This window comes from Anoplolepis gracilipes, chromosome 7 (assembly GCF_047496725.1).
Source record: "Anoplolepis gracilipes chromosome 7, ASM4749672v1, whole genome shotgun sequence".
NCBI lineage: Eukaryota > Metazoa > Arthropoda > Insecta > Hymenoptera > Formicidae > Anoplolepis > Anoplolepis gracilipes.
This window is the reverse complement of record NC_132976.1, coordinates 1,514,067-1,538,434: the sequence shown is the minus strand read 5'-3', so window position 1 is coordinate 1,538,434 and position 24,368 is coordinate 1,514,067. Positions and strand designations below refer to the sequence as shown.

Below are 24,368 nucleotides of genomic sequence, written 5' to 3'. Positions count from 1 at the left end.
AAACGAACGGTGATCGAATTACCAAGATGGCGACGAAATCGAGCTTTTAGCACATCGTACATCGCACGATACCCGATATCTGTCGTTCAAAATTACCTCTAAACCTTACGATATCGTGACGGACATTTGCATTATATTATATACGATTAAGCGCGACGAGGACTTTGACGTATCGATAATATCCGCCTCGTCACGTTGAACACATGCGTTTACACACGTGGCTCGAGAAATTCGCGCTTCGCTGGCGCGTATAATTGCGTGTTGAAATTCCGTGTTAAAATTTCGTTGCCGTCTGTTCGTATGTAAACAACGATCCACGATGGATCCACGTTTGCATAGAAGATCCGAACCGGAAAAGGAACCGGGCGATTTGGTTAGTGGCTTGTTCATGTCAAAATTTCGCATCTCGCCGTCTATCGCGCGTAGTCTGTCGGCGAAATGACAATCTCGTCGTATCTTTTTCGACGACACGTTTTCCGCATTATGCATTCGTTTAATCGAGAGAAAACGCAAAAAGCTGCTTTTTTGCACTCTGTGATAAAATTACATGCCCCTTGATGGCAAACCTTATGTAAACATTATGCACGAACTCAAAGACGTTTGTACACACACACATACACACGTATTTTTTGGTTCTGTCACTCGCAAATGTCAATGACAAATTGTTGCGAATGCATGATGCTCTGTAAAAATAAAATATTTCAATATTTGATTTAATGTATAGCAAATTTATAATGGTCTATATTAAAACTAAAGAGGAGAGAAATTATTGTTAAATTTGTTTTAAAGTTAGCTTTTTTCAATAGTATTTAAGTAGAATATTACAAGAATTTGTCTAATTATCTAAATATCCAAGTAATTGTGTATGAGATAATTTATCTTTTATATTGAAACATTTTAATATATAATTTTTTAAATATATTTTATTGTATGCGCAGATTGTTGAATGGATAAACGAGGCTTCCATGAGCCTCGCTGAAGAAGTTAAGGTTGCAAATATATGTAAAATACAAGAGTTTTTATTGAATAAAGAACCACATTTGTTAGAGCTTTACTTGGACGATGTTCTTCAATTTTCGATAAATAGAAGTGCTGAAGTCAGAAAAACCATTACAGGATTTATCGAAGAAGCTGGGTTACTATCATTAAATTTATCTATTATTATGCACAAAAAATATTGATAAATAATTTTTTAATATATATTTTATTTTTTTTTTTAGAATAAAACAACCAGAAGTAATTCCTCGTATAGTTCAAATACTTCTTACATTAGCATCGGATGAAACATCGGCTGTGGCTAAACGTGCGCTTAGAGCTAGTGGTAGAATTCTTAGAGCTGCTCTTAAATGGATTGCTAGCGCTACTGTTGTTACACCAGATATGGAATTGGCATGGACTCAACTAAGCGCTCTCAAAGTTCAAATTATAAACATGATTGACAGTGATAACGATGGGTGAGTAAAATTAAAAATAATCATAAAGAGCATTTTTATCATTAGGCTAGATCTAATATTGTTAAAATATTTTAAATTTCAGGATAAGAACACAAGCTGTAAAGTTTCTTGAGGGCGTAATATTAATACAGACATATCCAGATCCTGACTGTCCAAAGAAACCTGATGACTTTTCTCTCGAAGATATTCCGCTAACATTGAAAATAGCTCGTAGAAGGAAATTAGAAGAAGAAGCAAATCACGTTATGGATTTGTTGATTAAGTTTCATGGATCTCCACATGTTAGTAGTGTCAATTTAATGACATGCATGGGATCATTGGCGTTAATTGCCAAAATGAGGCCACAGTTTATGCCAAATGTAATTCAAGGTATATATCTATTTTTATATATTATATATTTGCTGTTTTTTTCATACATTTCTGCATAAAATTTAATGATGTAATGTACAGCTTTACAGAGGTTGCAACATGATCTTCCGCCAACGCTATCTGACTCTCAAGTAACCAGTGTGCAAAAACAATTGAAACTTACGCTTCTCGGATTAATAAAACATCCTGCTAGTATTGAATATGCTTCAACCATAGCTAAACAATTGGCACAACTTGGAGCGAAAGAGCAGGAAATTATTAAGGCCTATCCAAAACCGGAAGATGTTCGTCGGATAAAAAAACGTCAACAGGTATATGGGATTCTTAAGGAACATATTTTCTGTTTATTGTTTGTATAATTCTTAAAAATTTTTTGTCACGTGTAGGAGATAGCAGCTGCTAGTGCTGCAAAGCGAGCAAAGATTGATATGGCTCTAATATCCGACGAAGCAGAGACAGCGTCAAGTCTTCTTCCTACATTTAAATTACCAGAATTAATTGAACTTTCTGAAAGTTTTATTGCTGAAAGACTCAGTGTAGAGATTGCAACAGATTTAGTGATGGACAGTATGGTATGTATTACGAGTTGCTTCATATAAAATTTAAGCTATTAAAATGTATCTTAATTTATTAAATGGCTGTATTTAACAGGCATGGGTACCAGATACTATGACAACAATTTTCCAAAGAGAATATCAACCTACTGCAACTACTGACATTAATATACAACGTCAAACAATTGCTAAACTTTTAGCAGCGCAAATCAAACAAACTAAAGCGAAAAAACATAAAAAAGATACCAAGGAAGAAGATGCTGTAATGGAAGATTTAATTAAGAATCCCACCATTAGCGTAGCTGAGGCAAAGCGTGAGCGTAAACGCGAAAAAGATCGCGAGAAGGAGAAGGAAGCGAAAGCATCGTTGGAAGCTCATGAGAAATCTCTTGCAAAAGCTAGAAATCGTTTGAAGGCATTAAAATTAACTGAAGTGACAAAGCCACTTTCAAAGGAAACTAAAGAGCGAATGTTATTGATGGCAGTTAATCGAATATTACTTTCGGAAAAGACTGCAGTTCTCGGTGGCGTAGCCGCTATAAGGTAATAACAAAATGAAAAATTCAGATAGTGATAACATAGATTCTCATGTATAATATAACACATAGATTCTCATGTATAATATATATTGTTCTCTTTAATATTTTTATTAATCCTTTTTTTTTACTGTATGTTACAGATCTAAAATTCTGACTACTCTGGCAGCTACTTTTAATCCTTATATTAAGGAAGCTGTGCTGCGATATATTACCGACGATATGCGAAATCGATTAGATTTAGCACTAGGTTGGCTATATGAAGAGTATGCATTGTTACAGGGATTTCAAAGGCGGACTACATTGTGTACAAAACCACAGGAAGCTCCACATCAAGCATACAACTTTTTATTATGCACTTTAGTGTCGGCGATCGATTTAATTCAGGGTAAAGATCGCGATACATTGTTATCCAGGTAATATATTACATTTTTGTGCTTATATATATACACACACATATATATATATATATATATATATAAAAGTGTGAAAATGTATAAGAAAGAAAAATGTAAATGTATCAGTACCTAAATTATTATAATACTAATATATATATATATATGTATATATTTTTTTTTTTTTTTTTTTTTTTTACGAAAGATTATATCTGGAGGCACCACTAATAACCGAAGATGCTGTAGAGGCCTTAAAAATGGTATCATCTGAAGAAACTAGAGGTCTTGCACCATTGCAGCTTCTGAAAGAAATGGTAGTGCGTAGACCCACGAAACAACTGGTATTTTTAAATGTCTTATTATGCCATACCGGACATGAAAACAATACAGTAAGATTCTAAATAAATATATTAAAATCTTATATATTACACATGCATAATATGTATAAATATAAATAATACTACATAAAACATATTTATATTAATAGATACGGGAGGCTGCGATACAATTAGTCTGTCAGTTGTATAGTAGGCCAGAATTAAGTAAATTGATTGAGGAATATGCAGTTCTATATCTAGGCTTTTTACGTCTTCATAACCCACCTGAAATTGTTTTTGGACAAGATAGAGGAAGACCGCAGATTGAGAGCCAATGGACAGAATCAACTACACGTGCTTGTTTAGGTTTATATCTTGCTCTTCTTACTGAACATCAAGATCTCATTCATGAGTAAGTAAAAAAAGTAAAGCAATTAAAGCATATATATATATATATTTTTTTTTTTTATTATTATTAAATACACATGCATATGAAATATATCTCTCTTTGTGTGAAAATGAATATGTATGTATATTCTCATAATTATATGCTTTTTGTAATGACAGGTTAGCAAGAGTGTATACATCAATGGCAGCAGATGTGAAACGTATTGTATTAAGACTAGTAGAAGGACCAGTGAGATCTTTAGGTATGGGTAGTCCACAACTGCTCGCGCTTGTTGAGAATTGTCCGAAAGGATCTGAAACTTTAGTCACAAGGATTATACATATCCTTACAGAGAAATGTATGTTATTATTTATAGATAAAATATATTTGTTCGATTTTTGTTTATTTGTATTTTACATGATATTGTTTGTGCAGCTGCTCCAAGTACAGAATTGGTAGCCAGGGTACGAGAATTATATCAAACTAGAGTCTCCGATGTCAGATTTTTAATACCTGTTCTAAATGGACTTACAAAAAAAGAAGTGATTGCTGCACTTCCAAAATTGATAAAATTAAATCCTATTGTTGTAAAAGAGGTAATAATTTCTTTAAAATATAATTTTATTCACTATTTTAAATAAAATTCTAGAATATCATTAATAAAAATATTTATAATTTTTTTTTGAAGGTATTTAATAGATTACTTGGAACACATAACAATGATAGTGGTGTGCCTCATACATCGCCCATTACACCTGCAGAATTATTAATAGCTCTACATAATATAGATCCAAGCAAGGCTGAATTAAAAACTGTTATTAAAGGTAAATTATTTTATGTATAGCATTTAAGAGAATATTGTTTACTTAGAAAATTTGTTATTAAATTTAAATTTATTTAGAAAAAAAATTGTATTTATGTAAACTTTATGAATATATTTTCTCTGGTTTACAGCAACTTCTCTTTGCTTTGCTGAAAAACAAGCATATACACAAGAAACAGTTGCCGTTGTGATGCAACACCTTATGGAAATGACACCTCTACCCACACTACTGATGCGTACAGTTATACAGAGTTTGGCTCTTTATCCTAGACTAAGTGGATTTGTCATGAACATACTTCAGCGTTTGATTTTGAAGCAAGTATGGAAACAGCCAAAAGTATGGGAAGGCTTTGTCAAATGTTGCGAACGCACGCAACCACAAAGTTTTGCCGTTATTCTACAATTGCCGCCGGCACAGTTGGCAGAGGCGCTCCGAATGGCCAGCAACTTACGCGCTCCTTTGTTAACCCATGTTGAAGCTTTTGCCGAGAATCAGGTAACTTCCTTAGTATATTTTTATCGCACATTTAAAGTTCAGTTATTAACATAACTGAGTTTATTAAATGAATAAATATTGAAATAAAATTGCAAATTAAATATCTTAAATTCAAATATAGTGAAGCTTTAATGTGAATAATATTAATATTCTACATATCTATAATTTATATTAATTCGAAATCCAATAAAGAAAAAAAAGAATGTTTTATTAAGATACAATATTTATTTTATTTTATTTTTTTCCAGAAAGCACACATTCCACAATCGATAATGGATGTCATACAGGGTAAAGTGCCCTGTGACATGCACGATGAGTTTGATATTGTGAGTAAAGATGCCTGTATATAAAGGAACAGTTTTTTAAAAATCATTTCTTTATAATATAATTCTTTAAAATAAATATATATATATATATATACTGGGGAGACCCAAAAATATCTCCTTCATCAATTTCTTTCAGGCGCCACCTGGTGATTTTTCGAATGATCAAAAACCAGATACAATGGAAATTGATCTTTCGGAACCAGCTCCTCCCGGTTTAGATTAGCATAAAGTCATTCTTCCAGTATTAGGATCAGAAGCATCGTCTACCGACTATCCTAATGTTTAACGAATCCACACAATAATTCGTACAGTAAATTATTTTTATTTTATTTTATTTTTTTGTTATCTCTGTAAGCAACATATTACACATTGCATTGACAATGATCCTTATTGATAACTTCATTAGGTATTCACAATGAGTATAATTTTGAGTTTGAAACTTTCTTCAATTAACATTTAGCACTAAATGTGCAGAAAAAACAAAATCATAAACACTTTAAGATAAAACATTAAGATCCAAATAGCAATTTGAGTGATTAATATTATTTTTTATATAATTTTGATTCGATATTATATGTTAATTTTGTAGTTGTTAATTTTAAATCACTCTTTATCTGACTGTCTCTATTTTTATATATTAATTTCAATATATAATGTGATAGAGCGTATGGGTGCTATCTGAGTCTTCTTATATATAAATAATACTATCAATAATCTCGATAATATACTTGAAAAAAAAATATCAATTTCTTAAAATCTCTAGTAATTTTTTTATATTTGTGATAAATGTCTTGATGAAAAGGTTTATTTATATTATGCTTTAATTGTTACACATGTACAGGAAAAGAAATATTAGTGTTGTAAGATAACTAAAATATAATATATCTATCAGATATATTTCATACAAAATATACATACTTTAGGAAACTTTAGGGAACAAGAAACTAAATCAATAAAATAAATCTATTACTTCACGTGACAATTTTTTTTTATATTATAGATTTATATTTTAGTTTTCTAAAACTAAAATTTACGAGCGACCATTTCGATTACTTGCTTGCTCGCTCGCGTGATGTGGCAACTTAAAACAGTCACTTTACAGTAATATAAAAACGTTTAAAAACTTGCATCACGATTATTACAAAAATAATATTTCATTGGAATGAAAAATATAATGTATAATGTATACACACACATTAGTTTGATATAATTGATTTGCATATTACTGTGTTGCGTGTGCATAAAAATCAAATCAATCGCAAATTAATTTCAATATATTGCACACGCACGCACACACACACACGCACACACACACACACGCGCACACACACACACACACACACACACATATGTATATATGTATGTTAAAAGTTATATAATACGTGTATTCATAAATACTTGTGTGCTAAAAAAATTTAATATACATAAAATATAAATAAAATTAATCATCATAAAATTAAACATTATAGAATCATATAAAACTAAACAATTTAAATAGACTTTTTTTCCACGATAACGTATATAATTCGCATTGTATAAAAAATAAAAAATTTTTTGTTACATAAAATTCTCATATCTTACTTGTATATTTTTCCTTTTATAAAGATTAAGTGAATATAAAGTTTTCTTATACACATAAAACAGTTTTAAATAAATATTTTAAAACATGTCGATGAAAGAAATTAAGAAATTTCTTCTTGTGAGAAATAATATCTAGCAAGAATTTTAAGAATGATAATAACAATCTGTTAAACAGTGAAACTCTATTGTTATTTCCTGTCTGCAGATATTTAAATACAGTTTTCATAAAAGATATACATATTTATGTACATCTATGTACAGAATATTTTACTTGTAACATCAACTCTAATATATCTAACAAATCAACATAAAAATTAGCCTATTTTAGAAAAATCCTAAAAGAGAAAGAACTTATTAATATTGAATATTTTTATTATTTATATTATCTCATAAATATATTAAATCTTATATGTAATATTTATAATTAAAATTTAATCTTTACATTTTATATTATCTCACATACATTTAAAAGAAGTTGAAGTATACAGTTGAAATATATTTGCGAGTACGAAGATATAATATCCGCGAACGAGCGAGCAGAAAATCAAATAAGAAAAACATAAGCGAAATGTCGCGTGCAACAGTTCTAAACAGTTTTTAACAATTCTTTTATCGGTCGCATCGGAAGCATAAATCAACTATCATACGATCTATTAGGCTTTATATTTGATGGTTACACAACATTATATCTGATATTTCTATCTTTTTATATACATGCTATAGATTTCTGACTTATAGTAAGAGAGATGCTTAAAAAATATTAAAGTTTTTGAGATTCGTATTTGATACGTTATCCACAATCACTTTTGCAAATTTCGTAGCTATTTGTGACTATGATAAGTTGTAAAAATCGTATCTATACTACTTTTAAAAAATAGAAATATAAATTCTTATAGAAAGACAAAGAGAGTCTCTTTGTTTTAGACGCATTTTTTTTGTTTTTCTTTTTCCAACAATTTAAATTTTAAATTTATATTTATGTTATAATAGTTGTCGTATAAAAAATATAGGAAAATATGCTAACACGAACAAATATATATTTTAACATATCAAATATTTATTAATCAAAGTAAAATTTATAATTAAAATGAACATTTTACATTTATGATAAAAATTTGAATAAATTTATATTATGCTAACTATTTGTTACAAGCAATATTTTGTAATTTTAGGCAATATTACATCGTGGAACGATTAACATTTTATAAGGCTTTAGTGTGTGCAACAATCCGCTGGTAAACTTTACTTCGATGGATTTTTCACCTGCTAATGGACGTAAATAATACTTTTGCATTATTCCGATAAACAATAGGAACATAGCACTTTTTGCCAATGCTTCACCAGGACATCTCCTTTTGCCTATAGAGATAAAAAAAGATTTGTCAAAATAATCGATACATTAGATTTTAATTTGTCAAACTAATAATTATAGTACATTGTTATCCCTCATGCAAATGATTTCGCACGAAAATTAATTAAGAGCACTTTTTTTTTAATGGAAAAAAAACATTCATCTTTTCTTGCATTAAGCAATCGGAAAACAAAATAGAACTATCATAATTATAATTAACAAATCTTGTAAAATCTTGCAACATTTAAATTTTCCTTACAGCTATTACTTCTTCATAAATCATAACTTACCTTTTCCAAATAGTATGATATTTTCATTCTTTCGATAAGCACCATTTTTGTCTAAATGTCTTTCTGGCTTGAATGAAGTCGGATCAGGAAATAATTCTGGATTCATATTATTATAAAATACATTCATTAAGATGATGGCATTCTTTGGTATCGTGTAACCTCCAAGTGTTGTATCATCAAGAACACGTCGTGGACCAATTACAGGTGTAACGAGCCACATCCGTTGACTTTCGCTAAGTACAGCCTCCGTAAAAGGCATTCTGTCATTTGAAATTATAAATGAATACTTTCATTAGAAAATACATGAGAAAATATAAGAGTCACAAAAAATATTTGAAAAAATTTTGTTCGACACTTATATAAAAATATATTAAAGGTTTTGTTACACATTATTACTTTACTCTATCCTCCAAATTAGGTAATCTATTAGGACCGATCACAGCATCGATCTCTTCGTGCAGTTTGCGTTGCACATCTTGATGATTAGCTACTTGTAAAAAGAGAACATCCAACGTCGCCGTCGTGGTCCTTATTCCAGCGATGAAAAGATCGAGCAACGTTACAATAAGATTCTCATCTTAAAAGAAAACATCTCAGATCATATATTTAAAAAATAATACAATATTTATTTTCTTAATTTTATCGAATAAAAGTAATATTTTGAATACTTTGCTTAATAAACATATATAAATTTAAAGTCTAACAATAAATATATAGTAATTCAAAAGTTTGATATAATGAGAAAATCTTTTCAAATAAAGGCATTTGAGACTTGTGCAAACAACATCAAGTTTTATTATATTTAATCAAGTTGTTTATCAACAAAAAATGGATCATAATCAGCTCGATTCGCGAGCGTTCATCAAACTTATACAGAGTATTCGGTAAAGATTGAATCAATGTTTGTGAGCAGGTAGAGCGCACTAACTGAACACAAAAGACCTTTACCATTTTGCGATTTCCACAATAATTATTTAGAAATTAATTAAAAAATATCGACCAATTCGCGCCAATATATTAGCGCTCTGCGAAAGGAAACAACCCGCTGTCACGTGGTCGCTATACGTGCGATTAGCAACCGCGTGACAGCGGGCTGGCTTTTCTCGCCACGTGCTAATACTCAGACGAACTGCTCGATATTTTTTAATTTCTCAATAATTATTTCAAAAATTGCAAAATGGTAAAGGACTTTTCTGTTCAGTTTAATGCGCTCTACCTGCTTACCCTCTTTACCGGACACCCTGCATAAAGAAAACGTTGCAGTCAAAATAATAATACTGTTAAAAATTAGAATAATATTGAACAAAAATGTTTCAACAATTTTCGTAATCTCTCTTCAATTTCTCGCATTCAAGTCGCAAAGTACTATACACAGTGGCAGAGTAATCTAAACAGTGTAAACTTAGATATTTTAATGAGAAAAAAGCAAAATTAAAATGGAACTATGTTGAAAACTTAAATAAGCTTAAATAACAACTCTCAGAAGAGTTTATATGTAATAATATATTTTTAAAATTTTTATATAATAAATTGTGAGAAAAGATGAGGTTGTTGTATTACTCTCTGAACGTCATTAACAATAATAAACAATTGAACTCGTACCTGAAAACACAGAAGTGTTGTCCTTTCGCGTGAACATCTCGTGGAGAAACGCATCGATAAAATCTTCCTCTTTTTTTTCGACATATCGTTGTTTGTGTTCATTAACAGTTTCCTGGATGTTTGAGACAGTTACAGTGCACAAGTCGTAATAAATATTTTACAAACGAAAACAAACATTAAAACATTAACTTGATAAGAGCCATTAAAATCGCATACCATTAATAAATTCTTCAGCTCGTTGTTTAATGTGACAAGGAGTTTGTATCCTGATATCTCGGGAATGACGAAACGTAACCAAGGAAAACCTGATAAAATGCCACCAGCTAGATCGAAGATTTGCGAGCGACGACTCATCAAATGTATAAAATTCTCTAATCTGTAAGCAATCAAGAGTAGAACAAGAGAAAGAACAAAGAGTACAGAATCGATTATAGTTTTGAATTCAAACTTTCTGAAAATAAATTTGCGATAGTTATATTAAAATTAAATGAAAAACGTCTCGATCTCAAGAAATATAGTTCTAACAAAATTCAACATACCTTGACTGGTCTTCAGAAAGTTTTTTTCCTGTAACTAAAGCCCAAAGAACGTTTATCACAGTTGGTGCAATTACGGTTTGCATATGTCGCACGCCACCGTCTTTTAGTCTTTCCTGAATAAGTGCCAGTTCATTCCAAAATAGATTTTCTACAGTTTCTCGTTTATCGAAAACCATTTTTTTCAGGCAACGTATCGACCAAGAACGTAGCTCCTTCCAATCTGGTCCGTCATTCATCGTGATCCCTAATCTCAGTAATTTTAATTAATCAATAACTTTTATTATTTTAATTTTCCCAGTTATGCAAATAATAATAACCGGATTTATTTATAGAAATTTAAAAGATTTCTCTTTCAAAGAATATTATATCAAGGAGAATTGAATTGTTTTATCTTTATTTCTTTACTTCTTGAGAAATAAAAAAAACAACGTAAGAATTTCATACATTTTAGGTGATTTGGTGATATTAAAGGGAATGTTAAAAATTAATCTACATCTCTGAAATTTAAACTCAAATATTTTGGAAAAATATAAAAGTTAAAACTGGCAGCTAATGAAACGCATATGCATAAATAATTTACTTTGTTAGTAATTTATCATTAGTAATTTATAAAAAAAAATTTTATTTTGCTTTAAAGTAAAATAGCAATGTTAGTATTTCTATAATAAAATTGCATATACAAGTCTTTATATTATGAAAATATTATGAAAATTTTTAATAAAATTCTTAACTTTAATATAGCAAGCAATCAAATCAAATCAAATTAATTACCTTTTTTCATTCCCATATTTCGCAGCTTTATGAACTCATTCCAAGGGCGTCCATCATACTCTCTTTTGCTAAGTATTTCTTGTATAAGTTTACTATCCGAAACAACAATCGTGTAACTGGCGTTTAATCGTAAACCAATGATATTGCTATTATATCTTTTGCTTAGTTCTAGAAAGGCAAAATGTTGTCCGCCAAGTTTTTTTGATAATTTTTTAAAATAATATGTGTTCCCAACAAATGGCCATGGAAAAGGACCTAAAAATTTTTAATACGAAAAGTAGGTATAAAAATTATCATTGTGTAAGTCTATATTACAAAATATTTCAATATTATATAGAATATTCTTTTCGCAATGGAAATTTTCACCAATCTGGAATTAATTTTTCTTAAACGTACACGTAATTCGATCTTGCATATTTCTAAACAATTATTCATTTCGCGAATTTTTAACATATTTTATTTTATATTACAAGTATTTTCAAATGTGATACAAAGTTAAAAAGATATGTACGACAAAAATATAAGAATATGACAATAAAAGTATTAATTAATTAAAAGTATTTAATACAAAAAATTTGGTACTGCTATGTAACAATCAAAGTTAACATTTTAATTATCATATAAAAATGCTATTATTAAAAAATGACCAGTGTTGTATTAATTAATTAAAATACAAAATAATTTGTAAAAATTGTTACAGCTCGTGTAAATCGTTTTCTCAATCGAAGATAACGTTTATTACAATAAAAGTGAAAATAAAAAACTTATTATAATAATAGATATTTTAATAATTTATTAAAATGCACGATAGAATAAAAATTGTTGCATAATGCAATCTTTTTTACATTTAATTTTTTAATTATTACTATTTTCAATAATAAAATAATTTTATATTAGGATTATTATATATAGATAGTTATAGAATTGAGCTAGACGTTACTCTGAAAGATTAAAATATTTAAAATATTTCTTATACATATTTACATATACTTATCTATATATATATATATATATATATATATATATATATATTATTTTGTAACACAAAAGTTCAAAATAATATAACAACAAAGTAATATGCCAACAAACAAAAATTGACAAATTATATTACACGAACAAACTTATTAAAAATTTATTTTTTTTTTTTTAATATTGGTTATTTTTAAAACAAGAATGAAATTAAATATCAAAGAAAAAAGTTAAAGAAAAAGTTATTTTTCTAAAATAACCATTTGCCTACGACATATACAGGGTGTCCCCGAATTGCCGCGCGCCTAATATCAAGTAACAACTGGGAGGATTCTTCGCGTCGCACGCTTATCCTGGCACGGATTGGCCGATCTTTATTAATTTAAATCTTATTAATTATTGCGAATTTAGCAAAATGATATAAGATTTTTTTCTTCAGTTTAACATGCTCTATCTACCGACGAGAGTTGATCCGCCAATTCGAGGACACCTTGTACATAGACACGTTCAAACTTGTCATTGCGAAAAAAAACAGCGTTCGACAAAGTCATGTCGAATTTGTACACAAAGAAAAAAACGCTGAGAATCGCGATATTTCTGTCCAGTCTGTGAAGAGAAGCCAGCTCTTTGTGTAGAAGATTGTTTTAAAAAATTTTACAAAAAATAAAAAAATATTCTTTTACTTATTCATTTTTGATACGAATAATTTTTTTCTTTTATATTTTCTATTTTTTATAAATAAATTTTCTGTTTATGTAAGCCAAACTTGATTTACTTTTTTATTCCTGGAAGCCATGTACCCAAATAATCAAGCGTGATTAATCATATTGATTAAGCATATTACTATTGTGTTGCCAACAATTGTATTATTGTTAACAATTGTTGGCAACAAAACAGCAACTTCACATATAGTTGGCCATCTGAGTATGCTTATTTACATTTGATATACCACGAGTATATTCATATTTGCACAGTAATGGCAAGCAAAACAACTATGAGATAAGTTGTAATTTCGACGTCCTAGTCAGGAAGGCAGACTACGACTTTCGTAGCTGGCAGTCAATGTGTTAATTTGTTATATTTATTACGTAAAAGTTCGCGAGTTTATATTGCTTATATAAGCTTTTAAATTCGTCGATAGTGACGCAAAAAATAATGCATGCCAATTAATTATATATATATATATATATATATATATATATATGAACGAGATGCTATGAGTATTGATCACTATACTTTTAATGTACACAAAATGTTATGTCTAATAACTTATACAGGATGAATCACACATATTATTTCATATCTCTTTATATAATCAAACAAATATGTGATATAATATGTATCTATTATCATAATGTAATAGCTAATAGATAATACATATTAGACTAATTACATGAAACAAATGTTTTCTTTATTCCTAAAACAAAGACACTGAAATTGATAAAATATAATTCTAGAATATTTTTCTCTCAAACGTTTTTTTAAATTTACGTTTATATCACTTATTTGTTATACTATTTTGAAACAATATCCTTTTGTTAGATTTACAAACTATTACTCTCATATTTCTTAAATACTATAGATAACACAGGCGTGTGTGTAAATATAATTTCAATTTTATCAATAAATAAATCTACTAAAAATTTCAAATAAGAAACTAATAAGAATTTCAAATAATAATTGTCTATAATTCACGTTACATATATTATATGTATATTATAAATTTTTAATACTGGCAGTAACTTTTGAAGCGCACTCAAAAATATGCTATTAATGTAAAGAGTAATGTATTTATGAATAAAAATCTGATTCACGAATTTACTAAAATGCAATTAAATTCATATGTTTGCAGATTAATCATTACTCTTTATCTTTAATATAACTTTTTAAATAAGTCGTGATAATTTTTTTAATAAATAGATAAAGTTATGTAAGTTTAGTTGTTTAAGTTAAACTTATTTTTAGTTAAATATTTTTAGTTAAATATTTTAGTTAAATATTTTTAGTTAAATATTTGAGTTAAATATTTTTAGTTAAATATTTTTAACCTTTGTACATTTATTATCGTAGAACGACGTATTATCTAATTATGCTTGTAATTTTATTTTTTTGAATTATTATACATTTACTTATATAAATTTTTAATCACTTTATTAGTTAAGCATACATATAAATTTTCCTCAATAATAAGGATAATAAGGAAAAATATCTAATGTTTATCGATTTTATATGTAGAAAAACATGTTTAAAGTAAACAGAAAGACGGATAAATTTAACGAATTCTGCAAAATGAATTATTTTTTAATTTAAGTCTCTAATTGAAGAACATACTGTTATAATACATCTATAATATACCGCAGCTATATTTTACAACTATTATGATTAAAAATTACATAGGTGAAGATACATCTTTTTATCTAATTATGTAAATATACAATAGATAAATTAGATAAAAAGATCTGATAATATATGTAATTTTATATGATTATATAAAACACAATTTAAATTTGAAATTTGGTCATACATGTGATATGATTTATAGATAAGGGTTATGAAATTAATTATAAAAACATTTTTTATTTGTGATATCTCTCTCTTACACAATTTAAATTTGAAATTTGGTCATACATGTGATATGATTTATCCATATATAATTAAATTTAAAATTTTATTATATGTGATATGATTTATACATATATAATTAAATTTGAAATTTTTGAAGTAAAAGTGACCATTTTTGTTTAAAAATCGACCATTTTATTTTTGTAAAACAAGTTCTAATCATCAAAAAAAAATCCTTCGTTCACACGGAAGACAAGGTCATCTACTAACGAAATCTATTTGGTTTGTTTATTTCAGATGATCCTATCTCAAGTTATCTTAATTTGTATAAAAACAAGTTTTTTCAGTAAAATATTCATAACTGCTTTAATTATTGTTATTTTTTTATGAAAAAATTACCAAATGTTCTTCAAATGTTACTTAATATCATGCAAAAATTAATATTTCTGAATAAATAACTTCATTCGTTTTTTTATAAAAAATTCGAAAAAAACCCTATTTTTTCGCCCTTCTGACTACCTATTCCCCCTTGCCTTAAAATGTATTTTGCAATTCTTACTTTGATTTTTGCATAATCTGACGTAATAAAATTGCATTTAAGAAGAATGTAAAAATATAACCTTCATATTTTAGTTCGAAAAAGTAAATATTTTATATTATATATAAAATATTATGTATATATTACATATTCCAAAGATAATTTAGACGATTAAATAAATAATTAAATTGTTTAAATGCAACTTATTATTGCTTTTATTAATTAAATAAAGAAACAATTTTTTTAACTCTTTCAAATTTCAAATCAAATTCTATTTTACGATCGAGAAGAGAGAAGATTTCATATTTACAAATTATAAAATAACTAACAAAATATACTTGCGGTACATTTAATATATACATTATATACTTAAATGTATTTTCTTAATTATTTGATATTTTGCAAACATATTAGTTATTTTATATTTTATAAACATTTCATTTATAACTGGACACTTAATTTGTATGAAAAATGTATTACAATCTATTAAAATATAATTCTAATAAAACATAAATATTCAATATAATAACCAGCACATCTATGCTCTTTCTGTACACTTCGTATAGGGGAGCAAAAGATGAGTAAGAATAATAGTAATAAATTACCTGGTGGATAATTCGATCTCTGTCGCAGTACCATGGTGATAAGTAAAATAATGAAAATCACGGCGATCAACGCTATCATTGTGTCTCACTGTAAAGTTTTTCTCTTTTTGTCTCGAAATCGTCACACGTTTCTCAGAATAGATCTTCGTGTTCCGCTCTGTATCGTTGGAATGAGCTGTAATAAGTCTTCCCGGATAAAGATTGACTTATCTATCCACGTGGCTCATTAAGACAAAGATTTCATCATTGAAAGCGATTGTCTGCTTACGAAATCGTGTTACTTAGAAGGAATCACTAGTTCCGATTTTATAATCACAATATATAGATTTAGGCATTATTTAAATGCGCATGATCAATCGCGCCCGAATACAACATTGATTTGTACAAGATGTAGATCAACTGGCTAGACGGTCAAATTATAGTGAGATACATCTGACACGTAATGACAGCGTGATCCGTATGTCAGGAAGCTTCTCTTTAACGAGAGTAAAGCGGAGTTCACAGCTGACGTTGGCGCGAAAATGTAAAATTCCTTTATATCGAATGAATCAACTGACAACGATTACATATTAAGTATTAATTAAATAACATTGTTAAATATAATGATTCTAATATCTTTTGGACATCACGAGATCATCGAAAAAGTTATAAAATTAGAAATAAAATTTTTACGTTTTTATTGAAATATATTTGAATCATACGAAAAAAAAAAAAAAAATATATATATATATATATTATTCGAAATATTTGTTAAATCTAATAATTAATCACCTTATGATTAAATTAATATTTATATTTTCAAATATTATTTTCAAATTAGTACACTTGAGGAAATAGTTTTTCCTAAGTCATCCTTTCCAGCCGAAAGGATTATTCTCTCATTAATTTAATGTTTAGCTAAGAAAAACTTGAATAAAAATTAAAAGTTAATTACTCAAAGGAAATTATTAATAATATGTATTAGATAAAAAAATTCATAAATATAAATTATAAATGTATTTTATCCATTATTTTCTATCTAAATTGTAATAATAATAATCGAATATGTAATATTACCCTAACAGCACACATGTTCAAAAGATGTTTATAAGAGATCTATAGGATGTTTTAATATTCTATAAATAAAATATATATAATTTATTATATTTATGAATTTTTTTATCTAATACATATTATTAATAATTTTCTCTAAACAATTAACTTTCAATCTTTATTCAAGTTTTTCTTAGCTAAACATTAAATTAATCAGAGAATAATTCTTTTGGCTGAAAAGAATGACTTAGGAAAAACTATTTCCTCAAATGTACTAATTTGAAAATATTAATTTAATCATAAGGATGTTTTAACATTCTATAGATCTCTTATAAATATCTTTTGAACATGTGTGCTGTTAGGGTAGTTATTGTGTCAGCGTAAAGTAAAAATAAACGACATTTTTTATGATTTATACTACTATATTCTACTTTCACATTATGTCTGTTCATTTTAGGCAATTTTGCGTTTGTTTAAAAAATTAATCAAATCTTAAGAGTAAGCGGGAAATAAAAATGTAGAAAGTACAACTAAGACTGTGTCCAAAATTCACTGGCAGTAGTGCCAGCATGTTATCTTTGTTGTTCACTGAATACTAGACAAAGATAACAACGTCCTGTAACCTCAGGCCAAAGTTGCACTTTCTACATTTTATTTCCCGCTTACTCTTAAGATTTGATTAATCTTTTAAACAAGCGCAAAATGATTATATGATTACTATACCGTTTCGCAGGATTCATCCAAAATTGCATAAGACACACAGCCAAATTCTTTTACTCCGAAATTAGAGTAAACACGAGCTTCCATGCATTTTTTCAATAGTCTTTTTAATCTATTTTGTTACTTTTATTCTAATATATTCTAATGACAGATCCGTAAAACGACGTATACAATGAAAATATTGCGCTCTCTATTTCTCATACTTTAAACGTGATCACGTGATCACAAGGTAAACCATAGACATATAAAATACATATAGGAGCCTACTAGAGACCCTCTAATAAGAGACCGGACAAGAACGGGGCCACTTTTGATTGGTGCGCGATGTTTCGTCTATTCCCGCTCATATTCAAATTTAATTTACTCCACATCTCTGAAGCAAAATATATCTGTATAATAAAAAAAAAAAAAAAATCCAAAGAGTATTTTATATATTTTTTTATTAATTTTATTAGAAACATGTCCGACTGTAGTCCGACTATAGTCTATATTTCTTTCTCGCTCGCAGGATTTTGACGAAACATAGCGGGCTACTAGTCTCTGATTGGCTAGTTGCTGGCCGGTCTCTTATTATAGGGTTTCTACGATATACTATACACGCGTTCGGAGGGACGCTATTAGCGCTAACAGTGTCGTTCTATCTTTGTTCAACTTTTAATGAGTAACAAAGATAGAATGACACTGTTAGCGTTAATAGTGTCTCCCCGAACGCACTCTATCCACAAATTTATATTATGCTAAATATTTGTTACAAGCAATAGTTTGTAATTTTAGGCAATATTACATCGTGGAACGATTAACATTATTAAGCTTATTATTGCTTTTATTAATTAAATAAAGAAACAATTTTTTAACTCTTTCAAATTTCAAATCAAATTCTATTTTACGATCGAGAAGAGAGAAGAAGATTTCATATTTACAAATTATAAAATAACTAACAAAATATACTTGCGGTACATTTAATATATACATTATATACTTAAATGTATTTTCTTAATTATTTGATATTTTGCAAACATATTAGTTATTTTATATTTTATAAACATTTCATTTATAACTGGACACTTAATTTGTATGAAAAATGTATTACAATCTATTAAAATATAATTCTAATAAAACATAAATATTCAATATAATAACCAGCACATCTATGTTCTTTCTGTACACTTCGTATAGGGGAGCAAAAAATGAGTAAGAATAATAGTAATAAATTACCTGGTGGATAATTCGATCTCTGTCGCAGTACCATGGTGATAAGTAAAATAATGAAAATCACGGCGATCAACGCTATCATTGTGTCTCACTGTAAAGTTTTTCTCTTTGTGTCTCGAAATCGTCACACGTTTCTCAGAATAGATCTTCGTGTTCCGCTCTGTATCGTTGGAATGAGCTGTAATAAGTCTTCCCGGATGAAGATTGACTTATCTATCCACGTGGCTCATTAAGACAAAGATTTCATCATTGAAAGCGATTGTCTGCTTACGAAATCGTGTTACTTAGAAGGAATCACTAGTTCCGATTTTATAATCACAATATATAGATTTAGGCATTATTTAAATGCGCATGATCAATCGCGCCCGAATACAACATTGATTTGTACAAGATGTAGATCAACTGGCTAGACGGTCAAATTATAGTGAGATACATCTGACACGTAATGACAGCGTGGTCCGTATGTCAGGAAGCTTTCAAATTTAATTTACTCCACATCTCTGAAGCAAAATATATCTGTATAATAAAAAAAAAAAAAAAAATCCAAAGAGTATTTTATATATTTTTTTATTAATTTTATTAGAAACATGTCCGACTGTAGTCCGACTATAGTCTATATTTCTTTCTCGCTCGCAGGATTTTGACGAAACATAGCGGGCTACTAGTCTCTGATTGGCTAGTTGCTGGCCGGTCTCTTATTATAGGGTTTTTACGATATACTATACACGCGTTCGGAGGGACGCTATTAGCGCTAACAGTGTTGTTCTATCTTTGTTCAACTTTTAATGAGTAACAAAGATAGAATGACACTGTTAGCGTTAATAGTGTCTCCCCGAACGCACTCTATCCACAAAGTTTACTAAAATAAGACATCTCTGATTGCTAGTTACTTGTACATATAAATCCACCAATTAGATCCCACTGCTTGCTGATGCTACCAGATGTCGCTTGTCTATGATGTTGAATAAAGTCACTAGGTTAATGTAAATTATATAATATATAATCTAGTGACTTTAATGTTGAATTTTAAGATTCAAACGGGAGGGAAAAGATCGTCGGTTACGGATAAACGTGAGACATATTTGACTAATGTGAATTGAATGTATTTATCGTGATCCAAAAGAGCATTGTAAGTGAATAATAACATCATTATGAATCCTTGAACGAATGTCGGCAAGTACTTGAGAAATTTTCTATTTTCTGATGAGGAAATTTATGAAAGAAAAATTCGTTAATTTATCATAAGTTATATTAAGTAAATGTTGTATTATTTATGCAATTTTTTTCATAAATAATATTACACAATTAATATTAATAGAGGAAATTTAAGTTGACAAAATTTTATATATTTATATATTTTTTTCAGTAAAAGAGATATTGTATAATATATTATTCGCATAATGGAAAGTGGACAGACATTCAAAATGCCATCCACTGTAGCTGGATATAAAGAAGCTATTCAAGAAGCAAGTCGTAAGATGATGGATCATATTAACAACAGGGGCAGAAAGTATATATAAAAATATTATATTAAAATTGCGATATACAAGAATAAATTGATACATTAATATATACTCAATATTAATAGAAAATTTTAAGTATTAAATTATTTATACATTAATACACAGTTAATATCTTTTATTGCTAAACTTTAAACTTGTCAGAGTAATTTTTTATAGGATAAAGTTTTTGTAAAACATGATTATCATATAAAAGATCTTTTAAGTATATATATTTATATAGTATATTAAGTATTTATTTATATATAATTAAATAGCTATCAATGGAGCTTGGAAGATTTTGAAATTGGAGCACCTCTAGGAAGAGGAAAATTTGGCCGCGTATATCTAGCTAGGGAGAAAAATACTCATTATATGGTCGCCTTAAAAACATTGTATAAAGTTGAATTAGTAAAAGGACGTGTGGAAAAACAAGTAATGCGAGAAATTGAGATACAGACACATTTAAAGTATGTACATCTATATTCTAAGACATGTTTATATATATTTTTTTAGATAAATCATTTATTTGTACATGCTTTTATTACAGACATCCACATATTCTTCAGTTATTAACATATTTTCATGATACTAAAAGAATCTATTTAGTTTTGGAATTTGCTGCAAAAGGTGAATTGTATAAAGAGTTAAAACGTCAGCCAAATGAGAGATTTAATGAACACTTGTATGTATTTTTAGTTATTGCTGTATATAATTTTTCTACAAGCTATTTATACTTTAAATATTTTATTAGATCTGCTAAATATACTTACCAAGTGGCAGATGCTTTGGAATATTGTCACAAAAACGATGTGATTCATAGAGACATAAAGCCTGAAAATTTGTTGCTCACATATGATGGTGATATAAAACTCGCAGACTTTGGATGGTCTGTGCACGCACCATCCTCAAAGTAAGTGTTATAATATAAAACTCATATTTTCATCAAGTTTAATAACTAGTACTTTGTGCACCATTTTGTTTTAGTTTCAAAGAAATTATTTATTTGACAATATTGAAAAAATTGTGTTCAAATTTAAAAAGCTAGTTTAATATGGAAATCCTACTCTTTCAGACGGAATACATTGTGTGGAACTTTAGATTATCTACCACCAGAAATGGTGCAAGGACAGGCCTATGATATCTATGTTGATCATTGGTGTTTGGGAATTCTCTGTTATGAATTTCTCACAGGACAACCGCCTTTTTTAAGTAGTTCTACGCAAGAAACATATGCTAAGATAAAAACCATACATATACAATGGCCGGAACAAATTAAACCTGGAGCCAAAGACCTGATATCTAAGGTGGTATTTCATATCTTTATATATTTTTATATCTTTATTTATTTAAAATTATAAATTTATCTTTACAGCTAATTAAAAAGAAAAGTACGGAGCGAATTTCTATGGCTGAAGTTAAGACACATCCCTGGATTGTAGAGCACAAAGATTCACAAAAAGCTTAAATTAAAAGAAACAACAAATTATTCTTCATTAACATTACAAAACATTTTATATTTCATCACTTTTTGCAATTTTATAGTTGGATATGATATCAAAAATATATTTATACGTCCAGAGAATGAAAAATATTGACAAGTGTCAACAAATCTACACATTTTTCAAAGTATCTTTTTATATAGTATAATATTTAGAATGAATATCTTTTATGTATTTTTAATATTTTGCAACTTTGTTTTAAAAATACTAGATTTATGAACATTCATCTTCATCTCTTTGGAGAGGACAAGAGAAAAGGGACAAAATATCATATATACAATATTTATTATAAATTTTACTGTACTAGTTTCATTGAAGTTCATATTAATGTTATTTATTACTGTTTTTAAACTTATAAATGCATGTTATATAAATTGAAATTCACACATCGATAACAATTTGGTATATAATTTAATGAAACATGAACTGCATCTTGGAAAAACTAACTAATTTGTTTCAAAAACCTTTAATAAACTTTGTAATTAGATTTATAAATTTAATATATTTTATAATTTATATATGTAATTATATATATATATATATATATATATATATATATAAATATAAATATAAATATTATATATATATATATATATATATATATATATATATATATATATATATGTATGATTATAAATAATTAGCACTTATAATTACAAACCTGAAGGCCAGAAGAGTAAACATTAATTGGGAGTCCTAAATGGAATAATTGTAATTATTTTTATGTATGTAGAGAATATTAATTGTCAATTAGTCGAAAGCTACACAATGTTTATCTATCAAATACATTTCAAATTTGTTTTAACAGATATTTTTTTATCTTTCAAAAGAATTAAATAACAAGAGATAGAAAAGCAAATAAGAGTCAAAAATATGGAAGAATCGAATTTTAAATTTAAAATATATCATGATTAAATAAATAATTAGCACTTATAATCACAAACCTGAAGGCTAGAAAACATTAATTGGGAGACCCAAATGGGATAATTATAATTTTTAATTTATTTTGAAAATAAATTTGCAATTTACTAAACGAAAAGTATCTTGAATCATTTTTTCACAATAACTCTATAACAATAAGTGTTTAGACTGATCCTAGAAAAATATGAATAAAAAAAAAAACTTATATAAACTTATAAATTCTAGTTTATTCACATTGCCTCTCTATTAAATTTTCTTTTTTTAAATTAGAAGTCACACGGTTTTCAAGTTAAAAAAAAAGATTGTCGAGTTTTGTTTGCTGTAATTACTCGTTAGTATAACAATAAGTATAGTATTAAGATAGACGAATTTTAATGTCAGGTATTAAATAATTATCAGATACTCTCAATTACATCTCCTATCTTTATCTGAAGCGATAGTATCACTAAAAAATAAAGTTTAAAAAATCTGAAAAAAATTCTCTATTGTTTTCCATCGATTTTTATTATCAATCACAGAATTCTATACTCAAAGCACTTTTCTTATATAAGTGTATATAAGAAGTAATCTAAAAGAGAGGATACATCTCTAATACGATCAGTAATAGCAACTCATGATTTATATACACCTTTAAGCTTAAGTTTCAATATTATATGCAGACGCTCAACATTCATGGTCATCACAGAGGAATAAAACATAAAATTAAGAAACGAAATATTAATATGCAACTCTAAATTTTAAACTGCTTATTAATTGTAATTCTTATTAATGCACAGATAATTGTAATTCTTATTTATGCATAAATACTTATAATTCTTATTTATTCATAGAAATATATAAAAAATAAATTTTAATCCAAAAATATATATCTATTACATATATGTAAATTTTATATTATAATCTATTATATTTATAAGTATATGCATCTGTACAAACATATATATATATCTATCACATAAAATGTGTATGGAAGCAATACTTTTAGATGAAAGAAAAATTAAAACATCTTCAATTAT

General features: G+C 27.7%; 3 protein-coding genes across 4 annotated transcripts; 2 read left to right on the top strand and 1 right to left on the bottom strand.

Moving 5' to 3' along the window:
• The first annotated feature begins 34 nt into the window (after positions 1–34).
• On the top strand, positions 35–6,296 carry Sym (symplekin scaffold protein). Its single transcript, XM_072896816.1, has 16 exons — positions 35–373; positions 939–1,135; positions 1,221–1,454; positions 1,537–1,823; positions 1,905–2,134; positions 2,210–2,395; positions 2,475–2,920; positions 3,057–3,329; positions 3,514–3,697; positions 3,796–4,037; positions 4,193–4,371; positions 4,449–4,609; positions 4,702–4,837; positions 4,968–5,332; positions 5,581–5,658; positions 5,795–6,296. The coding sequence occupies exons 1-16, from the start codon at positions 320–322 to the stop codon at positions 5,879–5,881; spliced, it is 3,339 nt and encodes a 1,112-aa protein (XP_072752917.1). The 5' UTR covers positions 35–319; the 3' UTR covers positions 5,882–6,296.
• A 2,057-nt stretch (positions 6,297–8,353) lies between these two features.
• Positions 8,354–16,926, bottom strand: LOC140668137 (probable cytochrome P450 305a1). The gene is made up of 8 exons (XM_072896825.1): positions 16,467–16,926; positions 11,793–12,047; positions 11,022–11,265; positions 10,699–10,858; positions 10,483–10,594; positions 9,277–9,457; positions 8,881–9,140; positions 8,354–8,598 (listed from the first exon to the last, which is right to left on the bottom strand). Exons 1-8 carry the CDS (start codon positions 16,543–16,545, stop codon positions 8,408–8,410), a joined length of 1,482 nt encoding a protein of 493 aa, XP_072752926.1. The 5' UTR covers positions 16,546–16,926; the 3' UTR covers positions 8,354–8,407.
• Positions 16,927–20,457: 3,531 nt separating this feature from the next.
• On the top strand, positions 20,458–22,841 carry Aurb (aurora kinase B). 2 transcript variants are annotated; one of them, XM_072895818.1, is made up of 7 exons: positions 20,458–20,603; positions 20,797–20,940; positions 21,208–21,399; positions 21,480–21,614; positions 21,684–21,842; positions 22,005–22,236; positions 22,305–22,841. In XM_072895818.1, exons 2-7 carry the CDS (start codon positions 20,831–20,833, stop codon positions 22,395–22,397), a joined length of 921 nt encoding a protein of 306 aa, XP_072751919.1. In that variant the 5' UTR covers positions 20,458–20,603; positions 20,797–20,830; the 3' UTR covers positions 22,398–22,841. The 2 variants fall into 2 exon arrangements, with proteins under 2 accessions (XP_072751919.1, XP_072751918.1); XM_072895817.1 differs by having other exon boundaries at positions 20,458–20,559; positions 22,305–22,839.
• Positions 22,842–24,368: the final 1,527 nt, after the last annotated feature.

Bases quoted from the DNA above. Each gene is read 5' to 3' on its own strand.
- Sym (XM_072896816.1), top strand. From the start codon at position 320: ATGGATCCACGTTTGCATAGAAGATCCGAACCGGAAAAGGAACCGGGC. The intron at 1,455-1,536 runs GTGAGTAAAATT...TTTAAATTTCAG, and splicing joins ATTGACAGTGATAACGATGG to GATAAGAACACAAGCTGTAA. The intron at 2,396-2,474 runs GTATGTATTACG...TGTATTTAACAG, and splicing joins ATTTAGTGATGGACAGTATG to GCATGGGTACCAGATACTAT.
- Aurb (XM_072895818.1), top strand. From the start codon at position 20,831: ATGGAAAGTGGACAGACATTCAAAATGCCATCCACTGTAGCTGGATAT. The intron at 21,615-21,683 runs GTATGTATTTTT...ATATTTTATTAG, and splicing joins GAGAGATTTAATGAACACTT to ATCTGCTAAATATACTTACC. The intron at 21,843-22,004 runs GTAAGTGTTATA...CTACTCTTTCAG, and splicing joins GTGCACGCACCATCCTCAAA to ACGGAATACATTGTGTGGAA.
- LOC140668137 (XM_072896825.1), bottom strand. From the start codon at position 16,545: ATGATAGCGTTGATCGCCGTGATTTTCATTATTTTACTTATCACCATG. The intron at 11,266-11,792 runs GTAATTAATTTG...TACTGAGATTAG, and splicing joins AAATATGGGAATGAAAAAAG to GGATCACGATGAATGACGGA. The intron at 10,859-11,021 runs GTATGTTGAATT...GATTGCTTACAG, and splicing joins CTTTCTGAAGACCAGTCAAG to ATTAGAGAATTTTATACATT.